The following is a 25,483-nucleotide window of genomic DNA, read 5'->3' on the forward strand; positions in this document are numbered from 1 at the left end:
CCTTCTGCCTACTCGGGGATACATCTGCCCGGCAGTCTGCCGCTTCGCCAGCAAGGGGGCCGAGTTTGGGAGGATGGGGCGTGTAGGAGAGATGGATGGAAGTGTGTGGGCGGCGGGCTGGGGCAGGAGCAGAGCGCGGCGCAGCCAGCCCAGAGAGGGAGGGGCCCGCCCCGTTTCTCCCCGCCCACCCTGCCCTAGGCGTCCCCCAATTGGCTAGCCGACCGCGGGGCTCAGGTTACATTCGCGAGCTGAGCGGAGCGCGGGAGACAGGACCCGACAGGAGAGCCGCAGGTTCCGCGCGCGGCGGCGGGCGCCCGACTGCCCCAGAGCCCCCCCACCCAAAACACACAGACCCCACCCCTCCCCGCGCCCCAGCCAAGAGCCCCCCCAAACACCGGCATGGACTGCTGCACCGTAAGTGAAAGGGTCTGGGATGGAAGGGGGTGCGGAGACCTAGGAGCAAACAGGGGCGCCTGCCGAGAAGTGGGTGGGGGGCGGGGGGCGGAGGGTGGAGGGTGGTGGCTAGTGGGTGGTGGAAGGCGCCCGCCCGGCTTCGAAGCCCTGGGAAAAATGCTCCGCACCTCGGCGGGGGCGTCTGAGCGCCCATCCACCGCGCAATCCAGGTGGAACTGCGGGCTGAGCCAGGGCTCTGATGCAGGGGAGCTGCAGGTTAGACAGGGGGAGGAACTTCCACCTTGAGACACTGCAAACCGTCGCTCCGCGAAGGTGCAGCGACTCCTTTCCCCCAGCTCTGGATCCCCACCCCAAGCCCCATATTGCTGCCGCTGCCGTCGGTGGGCGAACAGGCTGGTCCTCGCGACTCTCCTGCGAGCCCCTAAGCACCCGGTACAGCGCCGGCTGCGATCGGTTCACTCTGGTTGGCTTCGTGTGGTTCTGGGGAGGGGTTGTGGGCCTCTAGCTGTGGAGGGGCTGGGGGAAGTGACCGCGAGAGAGCCCTGCTGGCGAGGGAAGGAAGTGTCTACCATTTGTCAGCGCCCACACGGAAACCTGGTTGCTGCAAATGCCTAACGCCAAGCAGGTTGCTGCTAAGGAGGCCCGGTATGAGAGCGCCTGGCTCAGCATATAAAAGATTTTTATGTTGTAAGTTTGTTTGTAGCCCTTAAGGGTGGAGAAAGACTGCTTCAAAGCCCTCGCATTCTCACTCAACCAACCCAACTAACCATTCAGGACAGTTACTGACTGTGCAGGTTCCCAACCGTCCACTCATTCCATAGCCTACGAAAGGAAAAAAAAATGTGAGGTTTGGAAGGAAAGGGCAACTCTGTCTAAGAGGCAGGTTCCCTGCCCACACCTGGGTGCCAAGAGGCAGAGAGAATGTAGGCTCGAGTCCTGGTGGTTGTAGTTTTAACTCACAAGTATCACGAGTAGTTGCCAATCTGTGAGCGCTTGCCATGAACCTAGCATTTTACGTTTAAGCATTGCAACAACCAGTGAGGTAGGTGTTATTTCACGAATGTGCAAACTGAACTTTAGAACAATTAAGTGATTTTTCCTAAGTGTGAAGCAGGATTCCAGCCTGGCCCTGGTTTGAATAGCTGTATTTCAACCTTCCTCTAAAAATTTGCTATTTTCCCCCTTATTCTAAAAGGTACATGCTCAACCTAGAGAATGTAAAAACTAGAGGGAAGTATAAAAAGAACTTCACCTATAATCCCACCTCCTGGAGCACAGCATAACACATCCCCGTCCTGTCTCCTCCCGCGTTATGTTGTGCTCCAGGAAGCAATGTTGGACTGTGAAAGGACAGTGGGCTCTTGGTGGAGCTTTCTTAGCTGCCCCTCCTCTCCAGCGGTGTTTCTAAAGTAGAGAAACTGAACGCATGGTGGGCTCTAGAATATGAGTTGGTGGTTTGGTGGCTGGGGTGGGGGTGGGGGGATCTGGGGGACATGGAACCCAGAAGAAGAGACTGCAGGGGCAGGGGAAGCAGGACGTATGGCCAGTGGGAAAAGATGAGTGAGCAAAGAAGCCAGGGAAGGAATGCAACTTGTCTCCTCCCGTATCTACTACAGTAATCTGGGTAGGATGTGAGGTCTCTGCCTACAGCCCCGGACTACCCGGGCTGGTGCTTGTGATGTCCAGGGAGGCACACTGAGGGAACAATAGATATGGTTGGACTCAGTGTCTGCCAAAAAATGGGAGCTGCCCACCCAAAAGGCATGGAAGAGGCAGACACACAAATATCCGTGGCCCAGGGTCCTGGGGCACCTCTTCCCGTGCACCTGTCCACAGCGCTTAAGGGCTAGCAAGAGAGGCGCTATCATCAGACTGTATGGGGGGAGGGGAGGGCAGGAAGAGGGAGAGGAGGTGACAAGGGTGGGGGGCCAGGGAAGGGCAGGGCTGGGCCAGGCGTTTCCCCATTCTGTGGCTGGTGGGCTCAGTGCTCAGAGGGAGCTGTGGATGTGTCTTTTCAGCATCCATTCTGCTGCTCTCCTTAATGACCACTTCACCTGGAGTCTGGGAAGAACCCAGTGCTGCCTTACTTCTTCTGTCCTCTTGCTAAGGAGGCTGAAACAGAAATAAGGAAGAAGAAAGCAGATTTGTTTTGTTATCTTTTAGGAGACAGAGCTGTTGAGTCAAATGTTCCAGTTGCTGATTTACATCGCCATATATATATCTATATTTATATATATATATATATATATATATATATATATATATGCTTTTCCTGCATTTGGTTAATATGAAGAGGCAAAGAAACATTTTTTCTGGCTCCTATTCCTTCCCTTTGCTTAGTCTAGTTGACTTGATCTGGCTGAATCAATAGAAGTAACCTACCCTGAGCCAGTGATAAGCAACACAGACCACTGAATCCAATCACACTGTCTGTCAGCTGTGCAAGTCTGAGTAAGTTAGATCTCTGAGGCTGTTTCCTGACTTCTAAAATGGGGATTAAATGAGGTAATATGTGCAAAACGCTTAGCACGGGACCTGATGCATCACAGGCACAGGCAGGGCAGATCCTAAGGCGATTGGGATTTGAGAGATGAAGGCGACTTTGTTCATCTAGGTCAAGTTCTAGCTGTGGCTGAAGAAAATGAGACGATCAGAGGCGAAGTGATGTGCCCAGCTGGGACCAGAAGCCATGGCTTCTGCTTTGTGGACGGGCACACTTTCCTCTCCCAGAGATCCCCAGTTCCTGCAGAGCTCTCCGACTTACGCCATCAGAGTTGGCTTTGGAAGGCACCAGCCTAGGCACCTTCACCAATGAGCTCCTGCCCGGATTCCTTTTCACCCTCCCTCCGGTTCTCCCTGTGGACAGGCTACCTCTTAGCAGCTCCATCTTGAAAATTCAGCTGGAGGGAGAAGGGTTGATTCTGTGGGGAAGCAGAGTGTTGGGGGTGGCTTTGCCTCTTGTTCCAGGTTTTCATCCTGGATCCAGCTGGGGTGGGTGGTGACAGCAGGTCTGGTCTTCACATGGTTGGGGGAAGATACCCCTTCCTCCGCTCAACTTCCCCACCCCTTCGCAGCTGCCGAGGCCAAGGAGAAGAAGGGGGTGGAAATGGTTTTCTGTGGTTGTTTTTGAGAAGCAGCTCATTTTGCTCCTTGAGACTATTCCAAGAAAGGCTTAAGCTCTGAGAATCAAAAGAACCCAAAGCAGTTGTTTCTGGTTTTTGGTGAGGAATGAGATGTCAGGGAGAGCTCTAGACCTGGGAAAGACAAAGAGAGTGAGAGTTGGGCCACGACACACCTGCCCCTTGCTAACTCCTTTTAACGGTGTTTACGTGGATGGTGGGCATCTTGAGCACGAAACGGAAGTAGTTTAAAGCCTGGGAAATGAGGATTGCCTTGGAAAGCATGGTGAAGGGAACCTTCTCTAGAACTGGGCTTGGTTTTCTAGAATTTCGGTCTGTGCACCTGAGGCAGACCTGGCTGAGATGATGCTGATGGAAGCTTCACACATCTCCCACCCACTTAGGAGAACCAGAAGGGTGGTGTAGGGGAAGAGGAGAAAGTGGAACCCAATTGCCATTACTGTGTGAGACCTTGGGCATCTCAGTATAAGTCCTCAGACAAAAAAATGAATGTGACTTCCTAGGAGCCAAAGGACCAGATCCGAGGAGAAGCTCCCTCTGACTGCACAGTCATCGTCTCCTTCCCAATCCACCCTACCGCTGGAACCAGGCTCAGGGGCTGATCCATTCCAGAGCCTTGCCCAGAATGGATCCCACCAATTCCCTAAGCCTGCTGTCAGCTAGGGTAGGCTGTTAGAGAAACAGAACACTGCTTTGGGGCATGGAGGTGGGTCTGGATATTATTGGGCTGAGCCATGTGAAATTGTTATTGTATGATCACATTTTGCCTAGAAAAACAATTATTCCACTTCACCTCACTGTTATTTAAAATATCCATTGTAATAGCTACTATTTATTGAGTGACTAGATTGTGCCACAGCTTTATGCATATCATGCTGTTTACTCTTCCCGACAACCTATAGGTATTGGTACTATTAGCCCGGTTTTCCATATGAAGGGGCTTAGATAGGAAATGATTAGGTAACTTGCTCTAGACCATGCAATTACAGGAGGTGAAAGAGCCTCAGTTTGTTTTCTGGGCTGTATTTACTTATCCTACAGGGTAGGGGCTATAAATACATTCTGGACTCTGACATACGACTCCTAGGTCCACCACTGACTACAGATTGAACATCTCTCATCTGAAAATGCAAAATGCTCCAAAGTCCAAAACTTTTTGAGAGTTGAAAAAACACACCCACCTGGAAAATTCCATATCTGACCTCACGTGTCACGTTGCAATCAAAATGCAGGCACACACACAGGATTTATTCATCATCCCCAAGGGGGAAAAAGACCTTCCCAGCTCTTTCGCTTATCTTTTCAGAGTTTGGAATATTTGTAATTACATAATGAGCTATTTAAAACCTAGGAAAAAGGTGAAATTTTAAATACTCCTGGTCCTAAACATTTCAGATAAGCAATGGGCAACCTGTATCCATGTAACCTCAGGTAGGTTTGTAAAATAAGCCCCAATCACTGCTTTTATTAGGAATAAATTAGAGTACTAATAAGGAGGTATATCACAGCTTTGTTGTTGAAGAGGAAATTAAATAATGCCTGTGAAACACTGTGTTACCACACCCGGGACAGAGTAAGCACTTAAATGAGAGGTGCTGTGCTAATTCCCTTTTCCGCATGAGCACACCAAGGAAGGGATTCTTGCTCCCGCTGATCCTTTCTTTGGGGGGGGGGGGGGTGTTTGCTTTTGGAGTGAAGCCTTTTCTCTGTCACTCCTTCTGGACTATCTCCTCTTGTCTGTGTTTGAGTTCCTCCTGGGGATCAGTGGAAAATGGACAGTCACTGGGCAAACAGTGTCTGGGCGGCTAGCCCTAGGTGGGAAGAGGCTGACGCCCTGGGCAGTAGCCGCTCCTGGCTCTGCTTCCAGCTGTGAACAGCGGTGTGTGTCTACTAAGGGAAAGGAGGACTTGCTGAGCCTTCCACACCCTGACCTCAGGAATCCAGTGGTCCCTGGGAGCTGGAGACCCCCACCCCCACCCCGCTCTGAGAACCCCGGGGCCTGCGGCCACATCCTGGAGTGCCTGGTGCTGTCTCCCTTGCTCCTCCGAACTCACTCTCCACTCAGCTTTTGCAGCTACTGTAACTCAGCCGCAGGTCCTGTGCCTTTGACCCATGCAGGGCTCTCTGGCTTTTTAGTGTCCTGCACCACCTGCACTTTCCTGGTTCCAGCAAACAACCGCCCCCTTGTCCAGAAGTTTTCTCTGTGCCTGCCGCTGCCCCAGGACACACACAAACACAGCTGGTGCACAGCCCTGCCCCAGCCCTTCTCCACACCCTTGGCACCCCCTCTCTGCATCCCCGCGGGGTCTCTGCCCAGTCACCCCACAAGAACCCCCTCCCTCCTCGTCCTCCCTCACCCCTCGTCCTCCCTCACCCCTCCTCCCCCAGGAGAGCGCCTGTTCCAAGCCAGACGACGACATCCTAGACATTCCGCTGGACGACCCCGGGGCCAACGCGGCCGCTGCCAAAATCCAGGCGAGTTTCCGGGGCCACATGGCGAGGAAGAAGATAAAGAGCGGAGAGCGCGGCCGGAAGGGCCCGGGCCCCGGGGGGCCGGGCGGAGCCGGGGGCGCCCGGGGAGGCGCGGGCGGCGGCTCCAGCGGAGACTAGGCCAGGTGAGGCGGGCGGGACGACGCCGGCAGGGGGCGCTGCTTCCCCAGCGCTCCTCCGCAGGACCGAGGGGCACTGAGGGCGGGCGGGGTAGGTGGAGAGGGGTGTGCAGGAAGCTCAGGGTTGGGGGCTGGAAATCCGAGGCTTTGGAGCGGGTTGGGGTGGAGGGGGCTGGGAGGAGGCTGACGGGGCTGTGGTTCCGAGCACTCACCTTTTTCTCGCTGCTCGCCCTCCTTTCTGCCCTCCCCGGGACCGAAGAACTGAGCATTTTCGAAGGTAATGAACAGGACTCGAAGCGGCGGGGTGGGCTCCCTGAGGGGGAGGAAAGCACCAAATTCCCGACCCTTCCCTATGACCTTCCGCGCCCCGGAACATGCACCTGCACCTGGGTTTTCTCATCGAGATGCCTGAGGCTACGACGGGGACACACCTGAGCCAACCCAGATAGGCATTCACCCCTCATTTTGGCTGCACAAGCCCGGGCCGGGGGCCGTAAACACCGCGGCACGCGCGCGCACCTGCCACGGAACTCGGTTCAGCTCAGCGACTCGGGGTGGGCGGTCCTGGGTGACTGGGGCCCCGCCCTGGTACCCCGGCTCGGGAAGGGTGGGGGGGAGGCAGTTCCAGCAGTGGCCAGGCTCTCAGACCTTCTCTGTCCTCAGTTCCCGAGGAGAGATGGACGCCGCGCCCCCTTCGCAGCCACGAGACTTCCCTGCCGTGTTTGTGCCCCCCTCGTTCCTACCAACCCGACCGCTCCAGGAGCCCCCTGCGTCCCAGAGACTCTTTCCCAGGCAGGCTCCGTCGCGGAGTCGCTAAGTCCGCGCCCTTTTAGTTAGTCCTCCTGGCCGCTGTGGTCCCAATCCTCCCCGCGTACCCCAATTTTCCTCCTTTGGCTTCTGGCCCACCTCGCCCCGCACCCTGCATGCAGCTTTGCCTCCGCGGCCTCGGGGCGTTTTCCTGCGCGCCCTGCAGGGGGCGCCCTAAGCGTCGCCCAAGTACACTCACTTTCAAAAAAGAAAAAAAAAAAGTCCTTTCTTTTTGTGCACAGCTAAAGGGGGCGCCCTGCGTTTCTGTGCGGTTCCCGCCCCCACCCTAGCCCCATAAATTTAGCTCTGGGCCGAGGAGGGAGGGGAAGAGGGATTGTATGGTGTCGGGTGCCCCTTGCCGTGATCCCACCCGCCTGTCATCTCCCCCCTCTTCTTCCCCAGCGCAACCCCCGAGAGCAGCCTCTCCAGCTCTCTTGCTGTTGACGCTAGTGCCGAGCGCCAGGGAGGCTCGGTAGGAGGAGTCTTCCGCGGCCCCGCCCCTGTCGGCCCCGCCCCCGCCGGGCTCCTGGGGCTGTGGCCGGAAGGGTTTTAATCTCCGTGTGTGCATGTGACCGTGCTGGGTTGGAATGTGAACAATAAAGAGGAATGTCCAAGTGTTCACAGGGTGCCGGAGGGGAGGGAGTTTGGGTGCACAGAGCCACCGCTTGGCTCCTGAACAGGTCTCACTTGACCAAATCTTTGGGAGTGAAGTGCAGAAGCAGCTAGGTTGAAACCCACCCTGGTGTGACCACTCTAGCTTCCTGCCTATACAGCATCCTCTCTCGGACGTCTTTTACTAATAATAACAATCTGGGCTGCCTAGAGGAATTTGCCGTAGCCGCTGCAAGAAGAGGGAGACAATATGGTACCCAAAGACTTTATTGATGTTTCCCTCGCCGCTCTCGGGGATTGAAGAAGTCAGACCAACATGGGGAGCCTGGACTTGGTGGTCGTCACAGTGCTGGCAGACGGGGACCTCTCCAGGAGCCCTGTACTAGCATCCGCTGGCAGAGAAGTTTGCTCAGAAATCCCAGGGGCAACGGCATCCACCCTGAGGGTCATAGGCAAATTCTTAGTGAGCCTGGGGCCATCCTCCAGCCGAGGGACTCCTAGAGATTGCTGTGCAGAAGACTTGTCTGTGGACTGTGGGCCTTTGATTAAAATCAAGATCCCAGGCCCCATCACCCCCCCCCCCCCACAACCCCTGCACACACGTACACATAGATAAGACACACGAGTCTGGTCCAGGAGGCTCGGAAGTGGCCTGGATCCGAGCATTTGCCATTCTGGTGATTCCTGTCCAGGTCACCCAGGGACCATGCTTCGAGAACACTGCTCTGATCCCTTGCACCTTATGACTATTCGCTGTAATGGATGATAGGGGCAGCATTCGCTTCTCTCTTGCTGATGGCTCCACACAGAAGAACTAAGCCAAATGCTCAGAACAAATCCAGCTCCTGACATCCACCTCCCACCACTCCTTCCAAGTGGTTACTGTACATTCAAGTGCCTTAAAAACCTAAGTCAACCTTTCCTTAAGCATGAGGGGTGTCAAGGCAGCCCTGCAAACTGAGCCATCTCCCCGGCTTGTGACTCGACCCCTCCATGCGGTAGCCCTTGCTCACACACTCCGATTACACAAGTTGTACTGCTGCCACAGCCACCCAATTCCAGGGCTGAGCAGCATCCCCTGCCCCTAAACATTTGTAGCAATGCATGTCAGAGTTTAAGGGTTGAAAGCACCCACTTTTAACCCAAACCCTTTCCTCCCTGTCCGCACTGCCCCCCAGCCCTCATGCTCACCGAAGGTCATTGCCCCCATATGTCTCCTTGGGCTTCTTCCTCCTCTCTTTCTGGAACCTGAGCAGACAAAATACAGCAACCGACAGCAGCAGAATTCCCAGGAGCACCCCAATCAGAGTCCCGGCCACTCGACCACTGGAGGAGTCTGTAAGGAGAACAAGACCCTCAGAGCTGCAAGCCCTCCTTGGCCCATGCTCAGACACCTTCATGCAGCCTCCTCAACCCAAAGCCTGCCACCTGGCTTCTGCCCAGCATCTCCTACCGGTCACAGTGAGGGTCAGCTCACAAGACGCACTGCCCATCTGGTTGGTGGCCACACAGCGGTAGGTGCCGGAGGAGCTCATGGAGAGATTGGTGAGAATGAGCTGGCCAGACACTTCATCTAGAGAGGGAAGAAGAAGTGTTCCACCACTCATTCAAGCCACAGTGAGCACCTGCTATAAGGAAAGCACGTTGCATTTCACTCTTACAACGCTCCCGTTAGGAAAGGACTAACCTCAGTTTCTCGGTGGGGAAACTGGCTCAGAGAAAGGAAATCATTTACCCACAGGGGAATGCCAAAGCAGCCGCCATTCCCTGGGTAGAGGACAGCTCACACATGAAGGGTTCAGCAACTGTGCTGGGATTCGGGGTGCTTACCTGCTGATATTGGGGTCCTGCTTAAAGATAGAAGCTTGATTTCTAAAACTGCATCTGCTAGGGGGTGGGTCTAAGCAGACCCCAATGCCTTTCCAAACTGCTTACCTTTATTTCAGAAGGCAGAGAACACATCAGGAGGTGATGGGGAGGGGCTCCTGGATAGATGAAGGGGTTTGCTAGGGCTTTGGCTACAGTGGAGGAAAGGGGAGACTGTAGCCCACAAGAAGAAGGGGAGAGGCTAAGGCTCTGATGTATACATGGTCCCTCTGAAGAAGCTGGGTTAAATGATTTCAGGGAGCCCATACTCCTCTGCCTCAGCTCCCTCTCTAGGAAGTTCATGACCTTTCAGAAATCTAAAAGAGACACCCTTCCCAAAGCAGGCAGTGGGAAGTCTCAGGATGCTCCTGCCCTTGTGGGACATTAGGCGTGTGTTCAGCTTAAGAATGGAGTACCCAGCCACAGACTATGCAAGAAGGGAAACTGGAAGGGAACAATACAGGAAGCCAAGGAAAAGGCAGGGGAAAGGCAATGCCGTTATCTCATTCCCCTCCTCATAGCCCTGGCAATGTGGGTGGGTGGGGCTTAGAGATTAGATTCCCCCAGGGGCTTAGATTTCCTCCTCCTGATGCCCTGGGCCCTTACCTTGAACCGCACTTCCAGGAGGCGGTGTCGGAGAAGATCCAAGGTGCACCCAATTGTACACTGGCTTGGGAGCTCCCTCGGAAGAGGTGCATTTCAGGGCCGCAGAGCCTCCCACAGAGGTCCGCCCGCTCTGGCTGCATAGGGGTCTACTGGGGGGCACTGCAAAACCACAGCGCGTTAGCCATCGTCTAACCCCACCCCCGCGAAGTGCTCCATTTCCTGTTTCGATACCGCTACCAAACAGGTTTGCTCCTGTTCAGACACTGCTGAATCCCCGGGCAATGATTTCCACTGCTGGAAATGCTGATAGCTAGAACATTCTTCCTCGTGTGGAGCCAGAATCTGTGTCAATTTAACAGCCGCCTATTGGTTCCAGTTCCTGCCCTCTGGGCTCATGGAAGAAAAACTAAAATCCCTGCTCCACACTAAGAGCCCTTCAGATATTTGAATACAGCAGTCAGCCACCACATCCTCCGTCTCCCACTTGGTCTCGGTAAAAGTTTCTCCGAGTGGCTCTCTCTCAGCAGGCTCTAGTTTGAGATCACAAGGAAGCTCTGCACACAAAGTTGGTGCTCAGTGTTTAACGGCCACTCCCCTGTCCCTGACCTTGGGAGGTTTCCAGGCCATTGGAGCTAGTGGGGACGTGACTCAGATCCCCACACATGGGAAGACCTTTCTCTCCCAGATCCATTGTTACCAGGCCCCAAGAGAGGAGACAGTCCCTATGGAATGTGAGGTTGGTGGTTGACCATCGAGATTAGAAGATTTGGGGCCCTAAGCGCAGGGCTGGAAATCAGCACAAGGGGCCATTCAGCAGGGCCACTGCATGCTTTGAGGCACGGGGGTGGTGGTGGGTCCACAGCCTGCCTTACCTAGCACAGTAAGGTTGATCAGCCCCAACCCATTGGTGTAGAAATCTGGCGGGTTGTTAACTTGGCAGAGGTAGGTCCCGGTGTCCGAGGCCCGGACCTTCGTCAGTTTCAGGGTGGCCACGCCTCCTGTGGGGGGGTTCTGGAGCAGGCTGGCCCGCTCGGCCTTAGAACCGGTGGGATACAGATGGCCACTGGTGAAGTAGAGGATCTACGGAGGGAAGGAGGCAAATGTGTGCCTTTTCCTGCCGGGCACGAACTCTACCATCCTTCCTCATTTTTTTTTTTTTATTTGACAGGCAGAGTTAGACAGTGAGAGACAGAGACAGAGAGAAAGGTCTTCCCTCTGTTGGTTCACTCCCCAAATGACTGCCACGGCCGGCGCTGCAGCAATCCGGAGCCAGGAGCCAGGCGCTTCTCCCTGGTCTCCCATGTGGGTGCAGATGCCCAAGCACTTGGACCATCCTCCACTGCCTTCCCAGGGCCACAGCAGAGAGCTGGATTGGAAGAGGAACAACCGGGACTAGAACCAGTGCCCATATGGGATGCTGGTGTGGCAGGCAGAGGATTAACCAAGTGAGCCATGGTGCCAGCCCCAAGATGTCCCTCATTTACACCAACCAGGGACAGGGCAAGCCCATGGTCCCCACACACCGTCCCCTGCCAGTGATAAATGATTCCCTGCTTTCAGCTACGCGTAGGGTGAGTGAATGCAGCTATGCCTGGAAGGGGCAGCATATTTCCCTGCAATGGGCCGCAAACACCCTGGTGTCCACGGGTTTGTGTACTGAAACTGGACGCACGAATAGTGGAGTTGGATGTAGAGCTATGGGGGAGGAAGGGGTGACCGAGTCCAGCGACTATAGCCCTGAGAAGACCTAGGAAAGGCCCTCCTAGCTTTCCAGCCCAGCATACTGCCCCTAGCCCTGGCCAACCCCACCCCAGGCAGTGGCTCTCTGCTTACGGGATGAGACTCCGAGATGGGCTTCCCCGGCTGCACGAAGCTCCACTCCAGGGCGAAGTTGTCTCCCACGGACGTGCTGTAGCTGCAGGTCAGCTCGGCAGTGTGGCCCACGGGCGCGCTCAGAGGCTCAGCTGGCACCTTCACCTCCACTGCTAGCCCCGGGGCTGTGGAGGGCACAGGGAGGTGGGGACCATATCCCGGTCATGTGGAGGGTCCGGGGGCTCGGTCCCCAGAGGGCGTCCCGCTCCTCAGTCCAGTCCCGCCTTCCCAGAAAGGAAGATTGGGCCCAGGGCCCGGCGGCGTTTTGTGGGTAAAAGGGCCAAGACCGGGCCTGGTATGAGGGCGTGTTTGGCAGGAAAAAAACAAAACAAGAAATAGTGCTGCGGTGGGTAAACCATGGCCACCAGCTGAACTTGCCTCCTCTCCGCTCCTGGCCCTTCACGTCCCCTCCCCAGCCTCGACCCGGGCGGCCCCGGCCCCACACGGCAGTCCCAGCCTGGCTGGCCCGGACTGAGCAGCCCCCAGGAAGTAGGTCACCAGGCCTCTGACCCCAGCTCTGGCCCAGCCCCTCCTCACCACTTAGGCATGCGAAGCCCAGCAGGGCCCCACAGAGGAAAGGCCCCGGGAGCCCAGCCATGCCACGTCCTGCCGTCCTGCCGTCGTCTGTTGGTCAGTCTGGGAGCCCAGGTCTGGAGAAGGGAGTGCCCGCAGGGCAGCCACCCGGCGCTGGGCAGGAGCGAGACAGCTATCTCAGAGCAAACAAGGGGAGAGGCCAGCACCCTCAGGTAGGGAAACGCTCCTCCCTCCCGCGGGCCTGATGCAGGACTCACTCTACCTTGTTCTTCCTCCTTTCCCCTTCTCCCCATTTCTGAAGTTGTCAGTTGGTCGGGCGCTGGTTTCCCAGCCGGGCATGGGGTGGGCACCCTCCTGGGAAGGGTTGTTGGGGAGAGAGTGACTTTGTAGGAGGAGGAGGCCATCGGGTACCCTGAGAGCTGGCATACTGGGAGCCCACAGAGCGAGGCTGAGCCCCAGGCCTCACAGCCTTTCTGGCCCATTTACAGATTCTTTGTCCTGCCAGGCCCCTCTCCCTCTTCATCACTTGCTGGGGTCTGAGAGTCTGTGAACACTACAACTTCCTTCCCATTTCCAAAGCCCATTCCCTCTCCATTTTAAGCACAGGGAAACTGAGACCTAGAGGCGACCTCATTGTTGTTAGGAAAGGGCACAGCAACACTGGGACAGAAACAGCCATCCATCCTCTGCCCCGCTCACCTGCAGTACCCTCAGTAACAAGAGGGACCGGTGCTTGTTAGTGAATCAGTGGTGTGGGAAAAAGGAGCATGAGTCTGGTTGCCGTCCCCTCTCCCTGATTAAGAAGAGATGAAAGGGGCTGGTGCTGTGGCATAGCGGGTGGAGCCGCTGCCTGTGGTGTCGGCATCCCATATGGACACTGGTTTGAGTCCCGGCTGCTCCACTTCTGATCAAGCTCTTTGCTGTGGCCTGGGAAAGCAGTGGAAGATGGCCCAAGTCCTTGGGCCCCTGCACCCGCGTGGGAGACCCAGAAGAAGCTCCTGGCTTCGGATTGGTGCAGCTCCAGCTGTTGCTACCATCTGGGGAGTAACCAGCAGATGGAAGACCTTTCTCTCTCTCTCTCTCTCTCTCTCTCTCTCTCTCTGCCTCTGCATCTCTGTAACTCTGCCTTTCAAATAGATAAATAAATCTTAAAAAGAAGAAGAAGAAGAGAAGGAAGAAGAGATGAAAGCCAATGCACACTCAAGCCCTGAGCACCCACGCTCCAGCAGCAAGTGCACCTGCTTCATGCTCCCTGCCAGAGTAGGCTGGCATCCCAGTAGCTCGTGTTCTTTGTACCCTGCCCCCTCCACATGACAGCAAGGGACCCTTCTGACAACTCTGGAAGAGCTATTCTGCACCAGCAAGCCCTGAGGCTGAGAGGAGAAGCCCCTCCTGGCTGTGCAGCATGGGTAGGGGCCCACTTTGCAGCAACCTGATGCTCAGTTTCTGGAAAATTCCTAGTTTGAAAAGACAACTTGATTCTTATTCCACGCAAATCCAATGTATCTTTATTAAAATTTTCAAAATAAAGGCAAAAAACACACATTTCAAGTTAGTTTAAAAAATAGCTTCCCTATCCCCTGCCCCAACAAAACCCAGCCAAGCCAGCAGGACAGGTTATATGAATGCAGGGAGTGGGAGCAAAGGATGGCATTAGATATGGGTGGGGCACAGGTCCAGGTGGCCTGGGGGCACTCTTGGACTGGCAGTGTCCTACAGGGCCCCTGTTGTGTGGCTAATCTGGGCAGCATTCAGCTGGCTTCATAGGGAGGGGTGGAGGAGGGTGGAGGCCCCTCCCTATCACAGATACACTTCCTCCTCTCCTGCCACTTCCTAGGCATTTGGGTCTCACTGAAACGTAGCTTTCCCACAGAAAAGAGAGGTAGGGGCTGAGGCCTGGCGGTCTCGAGTGTGGCTACCCTCCCAAGACTCAGGCCTCTGTGCTAGGGTTGACCCCTATGGGAAGAGGAGCCACCAACCAGACAGTAAGCCAGTGAGTGGCTGGGCCGTCACACCAGAGACCAAGCCTGACTCTGGGCAGGCACCATCACAGGCACAGCACCCATGCGGCTCAGGGCAGAAGAAGAAACCCCACCAGGGCTGGAGGATACGGGCTGAGGGGGTGCCCCGTCTGTTCTGGGCAGCCGGGGTGAGGACAGGGCCTGGCTGGAAAGACTGGGCGTAGGGGTCAAAGCAGCAGGCCTGGAAGGGCTGTGTGGTGGCTGGAGAGCTCGTGCTGATGTTACGGAGGACAGGGTCCCATTCTTGGAGATTGTGTCTGAGCCCTTGGGCCAGGTGAGGGTCCGGGGAGCAACCGCATCCTCCCTAGTCATCGAAGAAGTAGAGAAGTCAGAGGCAGGAGGCGGCAGGAAGGGAGAGTTTCTCCACAGTGTGCCATACCCCACCACTCCTCTTCCTCCTCAATCCCCTTCTCCCTCCCCCTTAAAACCTGCCTGGATCCCCAGACTGTAAGGGGAGCCGGCAGAGCCCCATCCGCAGAGGCCAGGGACACTTACTTGATATCATTGGCCGGCTCCTCCAGAGCCTTGCCCCTGCGCTGGTACAAGAGGATCAGCCCAGCCAGCAGCACAAACCCTACCAGGGTGCCTACAACAGCTCCAGCAACCACAGCAGCACCGGGCCCTGAAAAAGCCTTTGTGTCAGTGGAGATACCCCGCTGTTGCCCACCCCTCTTCCTAATGGAAAAAGACAGACCATGTGTGGCTGTAAGCAGAAAACGGCCACTCACTGAGCAAACACTTGGACCAGTGTCTGGCCAGGGCAAGCCCCATGTCCTGCTATACTTAGAGGCCCCAGCAGAGGGGCTGCTGCCCCTTCTGCAACCCCGTCCCAGCAGTGAGCACTCTTCTCCCCAGCTGCCCTCACTCCTCACTGACCTGTGCTCACTTCCAGCGTCACGTTGCACTGGGCACTGCCCACCGCGTTGTGGGCTGTGCAGATGTAGACTCCAGACATGGACGTGGAAAGGTTGGTGAGCCTTAAAGACCCGCGGATGACATCTGTGGAAACAATGTAACCGTCAGATCGGGGATCCTTTCTCACAGGGAAAATTGAATCTAGAAGGTCTTCTTAGACTCTCTGGGAGTCACAGTGTGTCTATTCCCTGGTGAAGGAGAAAGGCAGGGCGGCCAGTGAGCCGGACCCCCAGCTGCAGCCTGGCTGCTCAGTACCCCTGTCCACTTGCACTCCTCAGTGACCTGGGCTGCTAAAGACAAAGGCAGGCACAGCCAAACCAAGACATGATTTTTACTTTTATTTCTAAGGGACAGAGTGATGAGAAAGAAAGAACATGAGGCTAAGAACCAGTGCAGAATAGGGTGTGGGACCTTAAGCTTGATACCCCTGAGTCTCCATTCCATCATCTGTCAAATAAGACAATCCTAGGCTGACCGACCTGATGCTGTCGAGAGGATTCAATGGCTCAATCCCCATAACAGTTCCTCTTTGCTGGCTGCCCACTCCATGCCTAAGCCTGCTCTGTTTGACACACTCTAACTTACCAAAGTTTCACAACAAACCTAGGAAGCAACTACTCTTTTAAAAAAGGAAAGGGAGGGCCCAGCACTGTGGCATAGTAAGTGAAGCCTCTGCCTGCAGTGCCAGCATCCCATATGGACACTGGATCAAGTCCCAGCTGCTCCACTTCTGATCCAGCTCCCTGCTAATGCATCTGCAAAAGCAGAAGATGGCCCAAGTCCTTGTGCCCCTGCCAGACACGTGGGAGACCTGGAAGAAGCTTCTGGCTCCTGGTTTCGGATTGGCTCAGCTCCAACTGTTGCATCCATTTGGGGAGAGACCAAGCAGATGGCAGACTCCCCCCCCCCCCCCGCCTCTCAAATAAATATAAATATTTTTAAAAAAGAAAAAGAAAAGAGGGTGGGCATTTGGCCTACGAGTTGGGGCTCTGGTTGGTATAACCACAACCCATATCGGAAGGCCTGAGTTCAAGTCCGGCTCCTCTCCCAATTCCAGGTTCCTGCACACTCGGGGAACAGTGGGTCATGACTCTAGAAGTTGGGTCCAAGGCACTCACAGGGGAAATCTGCACTGAATTCCCAGCTCAGGAGCAGTGGACAACTGGATGGGAGCGCTCTTTCTTTTCTCTCTCAAATAAATAAACATTTTAAAAAGAAAAGGACTGTATTATACAAATAGTCAAGTGAAAGGAGGCGGGGCAAAATGAAATCCATACACCTACCCCCTATATCCAGCAGATGCTACCATTTTCCCATACTTATTTCATCTCCCTCTTTTTCTGAAATATTTTAAAGTAATACTTTAGCATGAATCTCCCAAAATGCAGAAATTATCCCACATAACCACAATACCATTGTCACACCTAAGAAATTAATAATTCTCATTTCATATCTAAAATGTTCAATTCTCCCTATAATATTTTTAGAGCTGAGGTGTAAAATCAAGGCTACTGATAGGCCCAGTTTGTAGGTGAGGGAATGGAGGCACAGAGTCACACAGCTGGAGTTTGAATACAGATAGTCGAGCCCCAGAGGCACTCCTGAGACAGCGCAGGCACATGGAAACAACTCATGCTGTGCCTGCACCTGCTAGGGCCTGCTTCTCCATCCTCCTCCCAACATCCTCCTCTTCTGTTGTACTTTTTAACATTGCTTCCTCTTTCCATCCTTGTTCCTGTGGTACCTCTCATTCTCCCCCTCCCTGGCCACAGCTTCAGTTGTTTCCCGAAGGTTCCTCACCTGCAACTGGTGCAAAGAAAATCTTGGAGGATGGTGGTGGCCCCTCCCACTGGTACTGGGCCGTGGGCTTGCTCCTTGGGGACTGGCACATCAAGGTCACATTGGCCCCCACGCGGGGCACACCCAGCAGGTGGCAGGACGGAGGGGCTGGAGGCACTGGAGAAGGGCAGACGGACTGAATCGCACAGACCCGGAACCCGCAGACCCTTCCCCTCCCTACACAACCCCTTGTCACCCATTTGCCCCTCCCCCACCCTTCCGGAAGAGACCTGCCTGAGCCGTGTGCTTCTCACTCACCCAGCACATTGAGTTCTAGCGTTTTACTGCTGTGGCCCCTGTTGGTGCCGGAACTGTCTTGAATATTCACAGAACAGCGGTAAAAGCCCGAGTCCTTCTCCCGGAGGTCCTTCAGCCGCATGGACACGTTCCGGGAGGGCATGGTGTAGACCAGGGAGGCTTCAGGTTTGCCTGACAGGACCCCATTGATGTAGGCCAACACCTAGAGGGGACATGACACCTCCTGTTATTGTACGACACACAGTGTCCCGGGAGCAGGCGGTTCCCCTCCTGCCACCTCTGGCCACTTTCACCTGCCCTTGATCTGCACCCACCCTTCTAACCCCTGCCAGCTCTCAGTTGCCTGTTTTCTTCCCAGCCACTCTCACTGCTCCTGGGCCTTTTCCCCCTCTGCACTGTCTCTTCATCTCCCTCTTGGGTGGCTCAATAAAGATGCAATGGGGGAACTGCAGCGTAGTGGTTAAAGACCCAGCCTTCAGTGCTGGCATCCCATATGGGCGCCAGTTTGAGTCCTGCCTGCTACATTTCCAATCCAGCTCTGTGCTATGGCCAAGGAAAGCAGTAGAAGATGGCCCAAGTCCTTGGGCCCCTGCACCCATGTGGGAGACCCAGAAAAAGCTTCTGGCTCCTGGCTTCAGATTGGCGCAGCTCCGGCCGTTGTGGCCAATTGGGGAGTGAACCAGTGGATGGAAGATCTCTCTCTCTCTCTCTCTCTCTCTCTCTCTCTGCCTCTCCTCTCTCTCTGTGTAACTCTGACTTTCAAATAAATAAATATATCTTTTAAAAAAGAAAAAATTCAATGGGACAAGGAGGGGTAAAGTAAACAGTGGGTTTGTATGACAGCAACTTAGATTACAGGGGAGATCCAGATTTTGTGGGGCTTGAAATTCAGATAGTTGGAGGAGGGTGTCCCTCTTGTGGGACACTTGAATTGAGTTTCTGACTCTCAGCTTTGGCCTTTGGGGACATGTAGGAAGTGAACCAGTAGATGGGAGTTCTGTCTCTCTCTTTCTCTCTTGTCCATCTCTCCTTGTCTTTCTGGCTCTCAAATAAATATATTTTTTAAAATAAAAATAAGGGACCAGCACTGTGGCACAGCCAGTTAAGCCAAGGCTTGCAGTGACAGCATCCCATATGGGCGCAAGTTCAAGCCCTGGCTGCTCCACTTCTGATCCAGCTGCCTGCTAATGCACCTGGGAAAGCAGCAGAAGGCCCAAGTTCCTGGGCCTCTGCTACCCACGTGGGAGACCTGGAAGAAGCTCCTAGCTCCTGGTTTTGGATGAGCTCAGCTCTGGCCGATGCGATCATATGGGGAGTGAACCAGAGGATGGAAGATTCTCTTTCTCTCTCTCTCTAACTCTGCCTTTCAAATAAATAAAATAAGTACATTTTAGAAACAAGATCAAAGACCTCACTAAATTCACTTTCCAGGATCTTACAGAGATCCTATGCAAATAAGGGGCCCTGAAAATTGCTTCATTAGCTTTTGGGTGAATCTGCCTCCTCCTGTTAAGTCTGGTGCTAACAGCACTGGCGCGTGGTTGGGAGCACAGGTGGGAGATGGTGGAAAGGGCAACCTGCCTGCCTTCCTCCATGGTATAAAGGGGCAGGAGGGCAGATGATGATCATCTGGGAGAGGAAGTGTCTAAAGCACACAAAACGTGCAAACAGAAACAATGCTGAACGTTCAGCATGTGTTTACTTGCCCTAAGCCTTCTCCTGTACTCCAGTCCCCCACCAACCTCCCCCTACCATAGCAAAGCAAAATGTCCCTGTGCTTTTAACAGGGATTTGTGGGGGATGGCGCTATGGCATAGCAGGTAAAGCTGCCGCCTGCAGTGCCTGCATCCCATGTGGGTGCTGGTTCAAGTCCCGGCTGCCCATTTCCGATCCAGTTCTCTGCTATGGCCTGGAAAAGCACTGGAAGATGACCCAAGTGCTTGGGCCCCTGTGCCCACATGGGAGAACTGGAAGACGCTCCTGGCTCCTGGCTTTGGATTGGCGCAGCTCCAGCCGTTGCAGCCAACTGGGGAGTGAACCAGCAGATGGAAGACCTCTCTCTCTCTCTCTCTCTCTCTTTCTGTAACTCTCAGATAAATAAATAAAACTTAAAAAAAAAAAATGGGGCCGGCACCGTGGCTCACTTGGTTAATTCTCCGCCTGCTTCGCCGGCATCCCATATGGGCTCCGTGTTCTAGTCCCGGTTGCTCCTCTTCCAGTCCAACTCTCTGCTGTGGCCCGGGAGTGCAGTAGAGGATGGCCCAAGTGCTTGGGCCCTGCACCCGCATGGGAGACCAAGAGGAAGCACCTGGCTTCGGCGCAATGTGCCGGCCATGGCGGCCATTTGGGGGTGAACCAACGGAAGGAAGACCTTTCTCTCTCTGTCTCCCTCTCTCTCTCACTGTCTAACTCTGCCTGTCTACCTGTCTAATAATAATAATAATAATAATAATAATAATAAAACAGGGCTTTGTAGGTGTTAGGTTTCCAGGGAAAGAGAATTTATTTTTTATTTATTTATTTATTTTTTTTTTACAGGCAGAGTGGACAGTGAGAGAGAGAGACAGAGAGAGAAAGGTCTTCCTTTTTTTGCCGTTGGTTCACCCTCCAATGGCTGCCGCGGCCGGCGCATCGCGCTGACCTGAAGGCAGGAGCCAGGTGCTTCTCCTGGTCTCCCATGCGGGTGCAAGGCCAAGGACTTGGGCCATCCTTCACAGCACTCCCGGGCAATAGCAGAGAGCTGGCCTGGAAGAGGGGCAACCGGGACAGAATCCGGTGCCCCGACCGGGACTAGAACCCGGTGTACCGGCGCCGCAAGGCGGAGGATTAGCCTACTGAGCCACGGCGCCTGCCAGAAAGAGAACTCTTTGGGGAAGTCTCCAAGATCACAACATAGCCAGAACACGTGAGGACACCTGCTTTCTCCTGAGGCCCGCATCCCCTGGCTACCCTGCCCTGGGCCCTGGGGTGGCCACAGGCTACATGCGTCCACCCCCTCACCTGCTTCAGATCCTCTCCTTTCTGTTCCAGGAACCATATCACGAGAGGCGTCTCCCACGGCTGGGCAGAGGCCACCTCCCCTTGCAGAGTGTACCACGCTGGGAGCACCACTTCGCCTCCCTCCGTAGCTAGCACTCTGACGAGGCCGGCGGGCACGTGCAGCTCCAGTTGGGCCCGCGAGGGGGTCGCTGGAGACGAGAACGGGCAGGCGTAAGCTGGGGAACGTCTCGGGAAAGAGTTCGCCTTTGGGGGCCTGGAGGGCTGCCCTGGGACCGCTGACCCAGAGTCCTGAGTTCAGGCTCGGGGCTTATTCTCCCGCGCCCCAGCTCTGTGGTGGAGATGGGGCACATTTCCATGCGTTCACTCATATCCAGAGGCACAGACTGCTGAGCGCCAAGAGGAGGGGCCGGATTCCCAGCAAGAAGGGAGAGCTATCCGGAGGAGGGCAGATCTGCTATTTCTGATCTGCTTGCAACCTCCCAGTTGCACCCCTTGCGCCTCCAGTTACCTCCGGAGACAGGGTAACGGCGGAGGTAGGGGCCACCAGGCTTCCTCGCTCCCAAGTTTTCAACGCGGTGGGTTGAGAAGGCTGGGAGGCCGTCGGGTTACCGATTAACCTCTCGGCTCCTTCTGAACTGCCGGGGAGCAGGAGGCGCCCAAGCGGCCAGGAGGCTTTGGTGCGCCTCCGCCCCAGCGCGCAGTCTTCCCTAGGGAGGCGGAGCCTTCGCAGCCACAGAGCAGCTCGGCGACCCAGGTGGGCCCTAGGGTTAGGGGCGGGGTCTGCCCGCGAGTGAACGGCTGCCCTCAGGGTGTCTGTCCCGCGTTCAGGAGGTGGGCTGGCTTCCGGTCAGGGTCTGGAGCTTGCATTCTTTCTGGCATCCTGGAGCGCTCTTGGTTTTGCCCTTGGGAGAGGCCACGAAGCCGCTGAGCGCTAAGCCCTTGGGGGAATAACTTGGGCTGCTCTCCGGCTACGCCTGGGCACGCTGCCTCCCGGGCGTTTTGCGCCCTGCCCTTGCACGGGCTCAGTACCTCCGCGTGGTGCGCTGGCGGCCCATGCGCAGGCAGACGCAGGGCTCCGAGGCCCGGCCGCGCCATCTGCGCCGCTTTCCGGCTTCGCGTCTTCACAGACCCCCACCGCCCTGTTCCTTGGCCTTCGGTGCAGCCCCCTTCCCGTTTCCTGGCCGGTCCCTGCGGGCTGGGCAGGAAGCTTGTGCCCGGTGATAAGGATGAAGACAATGAAGGGGGGGGGGGGGCGCTAGACCGGAGGCTCTGACGGCAAAAACAACCCCAGCCTCAAGGAGCTCGACGGCCCATTCGGCGGAGGCCCCGCAAGCCAGGAGCCTGCGGGCCGTGTCCTGTGGCCGGGCCTGTGGACCGTACCCGCCGAGCGAGTGGCCAGAAGCGGTTCCTGCCCGGAAACTGCAGGAGCCCCAGGAGGAGCTCGGTCTTCCTTCCCTTTGGGCGCCCTCGTCCCACCTCAACGAGCTCCCGCAGGCCCTGCTTCTGTAACCTGCACTTCCCAGAGGCCGAGGGGGAGCAATGATAAAACTCATGCCCTAGGGTCTGTGCTAGGGCCGCGCGCGTCTCAGGCCCCCTGTCAGGAAACAGGGGCAGAAGAGGGTCAAGGCTGCCCGCCCTCTGTCCTGGGTGTGAGGAGCTGGAGCGAAGCCGCCCCGACAGCGCAGCCTTTTTCGCTCCCGGAGGGCATAGCGCCCGAGTGAAAAAGGACGGGCTCCGGGCCCACTCCGAGACCAGAGGGAGACGCAGGCAAGGGCCCGCTCCCCAGGGCTACTATTTTTAGTCTCCCTCTTTCTCTGAGAAACTCCCCCCGCGGGCTTCTCACGCCCCAGGGGCAAGCAGCGCCGAGGCTCGGAGGAGCTTGGGGCTGGACGGCCTCCCCACCGACCCGACGGCCCAGAGCCTGCCCCGTGCCCCCGGGGGGGCGGCACAAGTGCCATTTAACCCTCAATTGGCTGGGCTGGCAGGAACTGGAATCTGGGCCTACCGAAGTCTCACAACCGGGAGAAAAAAGGGAAGGGTTGCCCACGATGAGCAGATGGTGGCCACAAGGCGCAAGCAGCAAACCTGGATTGTCCTCCCCTGTCCGCCACGCCTCTCCATCAAGAAGAGCGATAGGGGAGTTGGCAGAGGGGCGTAGAAGGCAGGAGAGCCGGGGTTGAACTAAGTGGGACTGCGAAGTGGAGGGGCAGGAAGACTTCCGGGCTTTTGTGTGGCTCAGGGGCTGCTGTAGAGACCCTAACATTTCGTGCTGCAACACCACTGGGCTAACCGGGCCTTGGACAGAAGCAGGGGGGTCCTGCCTCACTCCGCCTCATCATGGCGGAATTCCACCCTACCTCCTTCCAGGCCTCCCTTGTCTTGGCATTCTCTGGAGAGAAACCGAGTTCAAGCCGCTAACTCCAAACCCACTTTTCACTCTCTTATGGAAGCGTGGGAAGCCGGGAGTGGAACAGCTTATAATGGGGTTAGGTCCTGCTGGGTCCTTTACCTCCGGTCTTAGGAGACTCCCAGACCCTGGGAAGCCAGGGACTCCTGGGGGCCTTCGGCATTCTCCTAGCACTCACTGGAAGCACTGCCTCTCTAACTTTGTCCCTTTGCCTCTAGGAACGAATAGAGATGGTGGACCTGGGACAGTATGCGACAATTCTCCCAGCTTTTGAACCATTTCCTGTGTCCAAATGACCTCACGGTCATAGCTTGAGGGCACCTCCCTTGATCCCTAGGAAGAGGGAGGATCTGGCCTGGGGGGGGGGGGGCTGACTCCAAGCGCCTGCCTGCGTCAAGCCTGGGGACAAGGATGTCCCTCCGGGGACCTCTGGAGCCAGCTTATTGGGGGAGGGGGCTGGGGGGGACCGAAGGGGGCTGGAGTTAAGTCCTTAAGCTCTTTATCAGGGTCTCATCTAGTGTCTCAGCTCATCCGGCTCTGCTGAATGGGGTGGGGAACAGAGGAGGGAATGGCTGTGATAATTCACCCCAGGGAATCTGCTCATCTCCTGGCGATGCCCTGACAACACACACTCCACACCCAAAGCCGGAGCTGTCCCAGGACCAGCCGGGGATGCCCTGGGGTGGGGGTGGGGTGGAGTGATGGTATAACGGGAACAGGGCTGGAGTCCCCTCCCACGCAGTTCTTCATCAGTGCCCGAAGTCCTCCCTCAGGGTCGGAGTATTCCATCCCAAGTCCCCTCCTGTCCCAGGTTTCACTCACCGAGGGTACTCAGCCCCAGGAACACAACCCACAGCAAGCTGGTAGAGGGAGACCCGAGCGGAGAAACCATGGCCTTCGCTGGCCCAGGCGGGATCAGGGGCGCCAGCTCCGGGACGCACGGTCCGACAGGTGTGGAGGCTGCAGGATAGGAGGACGCGCGCCAGAGCCCGGCCACAGAGGCGGCTCCAGCCCAAGTCTGAGTGAGTGGTGTGTGTGTGTGTGTGTGTGTGTGAGCGCGAGCCGGTGGCGGGGTGGGGACCGACCGCGACAGCGGGGCGGGGCGTTCGAGGGGGAGGAGAGGTCGCCGTCCTCCCGGGCGGGGCGCGCCGGTGACCCGCGGCGGAGGCCCTGAGGGGGGTCGCTCCCAGCGCTGGGACTGCCGGGCTCGCGGCCTCCTCCTGGCCGGCCGGGGCGCAGGGCACAGGCTGGGGCAGCGAGTCGTGCTGCCTGGGGTGGGGGGTGGGGGGTGTCCTGAACTACCGTTCCGCGCCACGCCCGCCCTTTCCGCCGGTGTGGGGTGGGGAGGTGACCAGGAAGGGAGGGAGGCGTGGGACTTTCCGAAGACCAGGAGCCACCGCACCTCTGACGCTGCAAAAGACCCCCGCCCCGTCCGGTGTGTGCTGGGGGTAAGCTCTGGTCCAAATAACCCGCTCCGAGCCTGGGGGTTCCACGTCCCAGGCTAACCACGGTGGCCGTCCTGAAAGAGGAGACTTCCCCTGCCCCAGGCCGCAGTGAGAGGGGCGCAGCGGCAGGATGGATCGCTTTCCCAGAGCCAGATGCGGGCTGGGCCTGGAGCGCGCCGCGGCCTGGGACATCGCACGCTCCTCGGAGCCGGATCCGCCCTGGGCAGGCCTAGGGGAAGACAAGGGCTATCGGCGAATTTTTACAGTACCCCCCTCAGCACAGGCCCGGGGATTCGCCGGCCTCGTGCCCTGAGCAGGAAGGTTAGGGCAGGGTATCCCCAGGAGCTGAGCGGGAGCCTGAGGCGACACGAGACCGGTCTCCAGCCCCTCACCCCCGAGCTGAACTGTAGAATGACCCCACGCTGGCAGGGCAGGAGGGGGTGGCTGCGGGATGCTAGACTCGACATTTTCTTTTCTTCTTTATCTCCGGTATCTTCACTGCCCCCCATCCCTCCAGTGTCCGGCTCAAGCCCGCGATGATCCTTTAATTCCCGGGACTAGATCTTGTTCGCTGGGAATTTAATTTAGCCGCCCCCACCCCCACCCCCGCCAGCCATTCCGACAAAAGGCACCTCTGCGCCCTCTGCTGGCCGCGGCTCCCTCGCACTAGGGCGCGCACCTGTTCTTGCTGCTTTGTCCAAAAGCCTCCCCCAGACAGAGGCTTCCAACGTGCGGGCGCAGCTCAGCCACTCGGCCAAGGTCAACGAGGGCAGAAGCCAGAACACCGAATTCCTGGCGCTGCCCGCTCTGGGAGGCAGAATTGTCTTGGGAGAAAAGCTGCCAGGCCTACTAAATTCCACCCCACACAGCTCTGCTTTGATCTAACACCAACGGTGGTCCTTGTGTCCACACTGCACAAGGTCTTTTTCCATATGGTGTTCCACAGACCGGCTCAGCTACTTCTCCCTAGTGCGACCTGCCTGGCTTCCCTTCAAATACCTGCCATGCAGTGGATCTGAGAAATGCCTGTGCAAACACTAGACTGCACATGCCACCTCTGAACTCCAACACTTGGCAGCTCTGTGGCAGCAACGGCAAGAAAGTTACCTGTCAGTCTCACACCCTTATGCAGGGACCT

The 25,483-nt window shown here is 56.5% G+C and overlaps 3 protein-coding genes across 4 annotated transcripts; 1 reads left to right on the forward strand and 2 right to left on the reverse strand.

Annotated features, from left to right (window-relative positions):
• The first annotated feature begins 222 nt into the window (after positions 1-222).
• On the forward strand, positions 223-7,589 carry NRGN (neurogranin). Its single transcript, XM_002708741.5, has 4 exons — positions 223-414; positions 5,943-6,169; positions 6,423-6,440; positions 6,827-7,589. The coding sequence occupies exons 1-2, from the start codon at positions 400-402 to the stop codon at positions 6,162-6,164; spliced, it is 237 nt and encodes a 78-aa protein (XP_002708787.1). The 5' UTR covers positions 223-399; the 3' UTR covers positions 6,165-6,169; positions 6,423-6,440; positions 6,827-7,589.
• A 244-nt stretch (positions 7,590-7,833) lies between these two features.
• On the reverse strand, positions 7,834-13,802 carry VSIG2 (V-set and immunoglobulin domain containing 2). 2 transcript variants are annotated; one of them, XM_070047994.1, is made up of 8 exons: positions 12,723-13,802; positions 12,464-12,613; positions 11,888-12,051; positions 10,927-11,134; positions 10,055-10,213; positions 9,036-9,155; positions 8,774-8,918; positions 7,834-8,021 (listed from the first exon to the last, which is right to left on the reverse strand). In XM_070047994.1, the coding sequence occupies exons 2-8, from the start codon at positions 12,522-12,524 to the stop codon at positions 7,889-7,891; spliced, it is 990 nt and encodes a 329-aa protein (XP_069904095.1). In that variant the 5' UTR covers positions 12,525-12,613; positions 12,723-13,802; the 3' UTR covers positions 7,834-7,888. The 2 variants fall into 2 exon arrangements, with proteins under 2 accessions (XP_069904095.1, XP_002708785.2); XM_002708739.5 differs by having other exon boundaries at positions 12,464-13,802.
• Positions 13,803-13,945: 143 nt separating this feature from the next.
• Positions 13,946-24,195, reverse strand: ESAM (endothelial cell adhesion molecule). The gene is made up of 7 exons (XM_002708736.5): positions 23,723-24,195; positions 20,494-20,681; positions 17,494-17,695; positions 17,197-17,352; positions 15,358-15,480; positions 14,977-15,103; positions 13,946-14,785 (listed from the first exon to the last, which is right to left on the reverse strand). Exons 1-7 carry the CDS (start codon positions 23,790-23,792, stop codon positions 14,470-14,472), a joined length of 1,182 nt encoding a protein of 393 aa, XP_002708782.1. The 5' UTR covers positions 23,793-24,195; the 3' UTR covers positions 13,946-14,469.
• Positions 24,196-25,483: the final 1,288 nt, after the last annotated feature.

Source organism: Oryctolagus cuniculus, chromosome 1, assembly GCF_964237555.1.
Source record: "Oryctolagus cuniculus chromosome 1, mOryCun1.1, whole genome shotgun sequence".
Taxonomy (NCBI): domain Eukaryota; kingdom Metazoa; phylum Chordata; class Mammalia; order Lagomorpha; family Leporidae; genus Oryctolagus; species Oryctolagus cuniculus.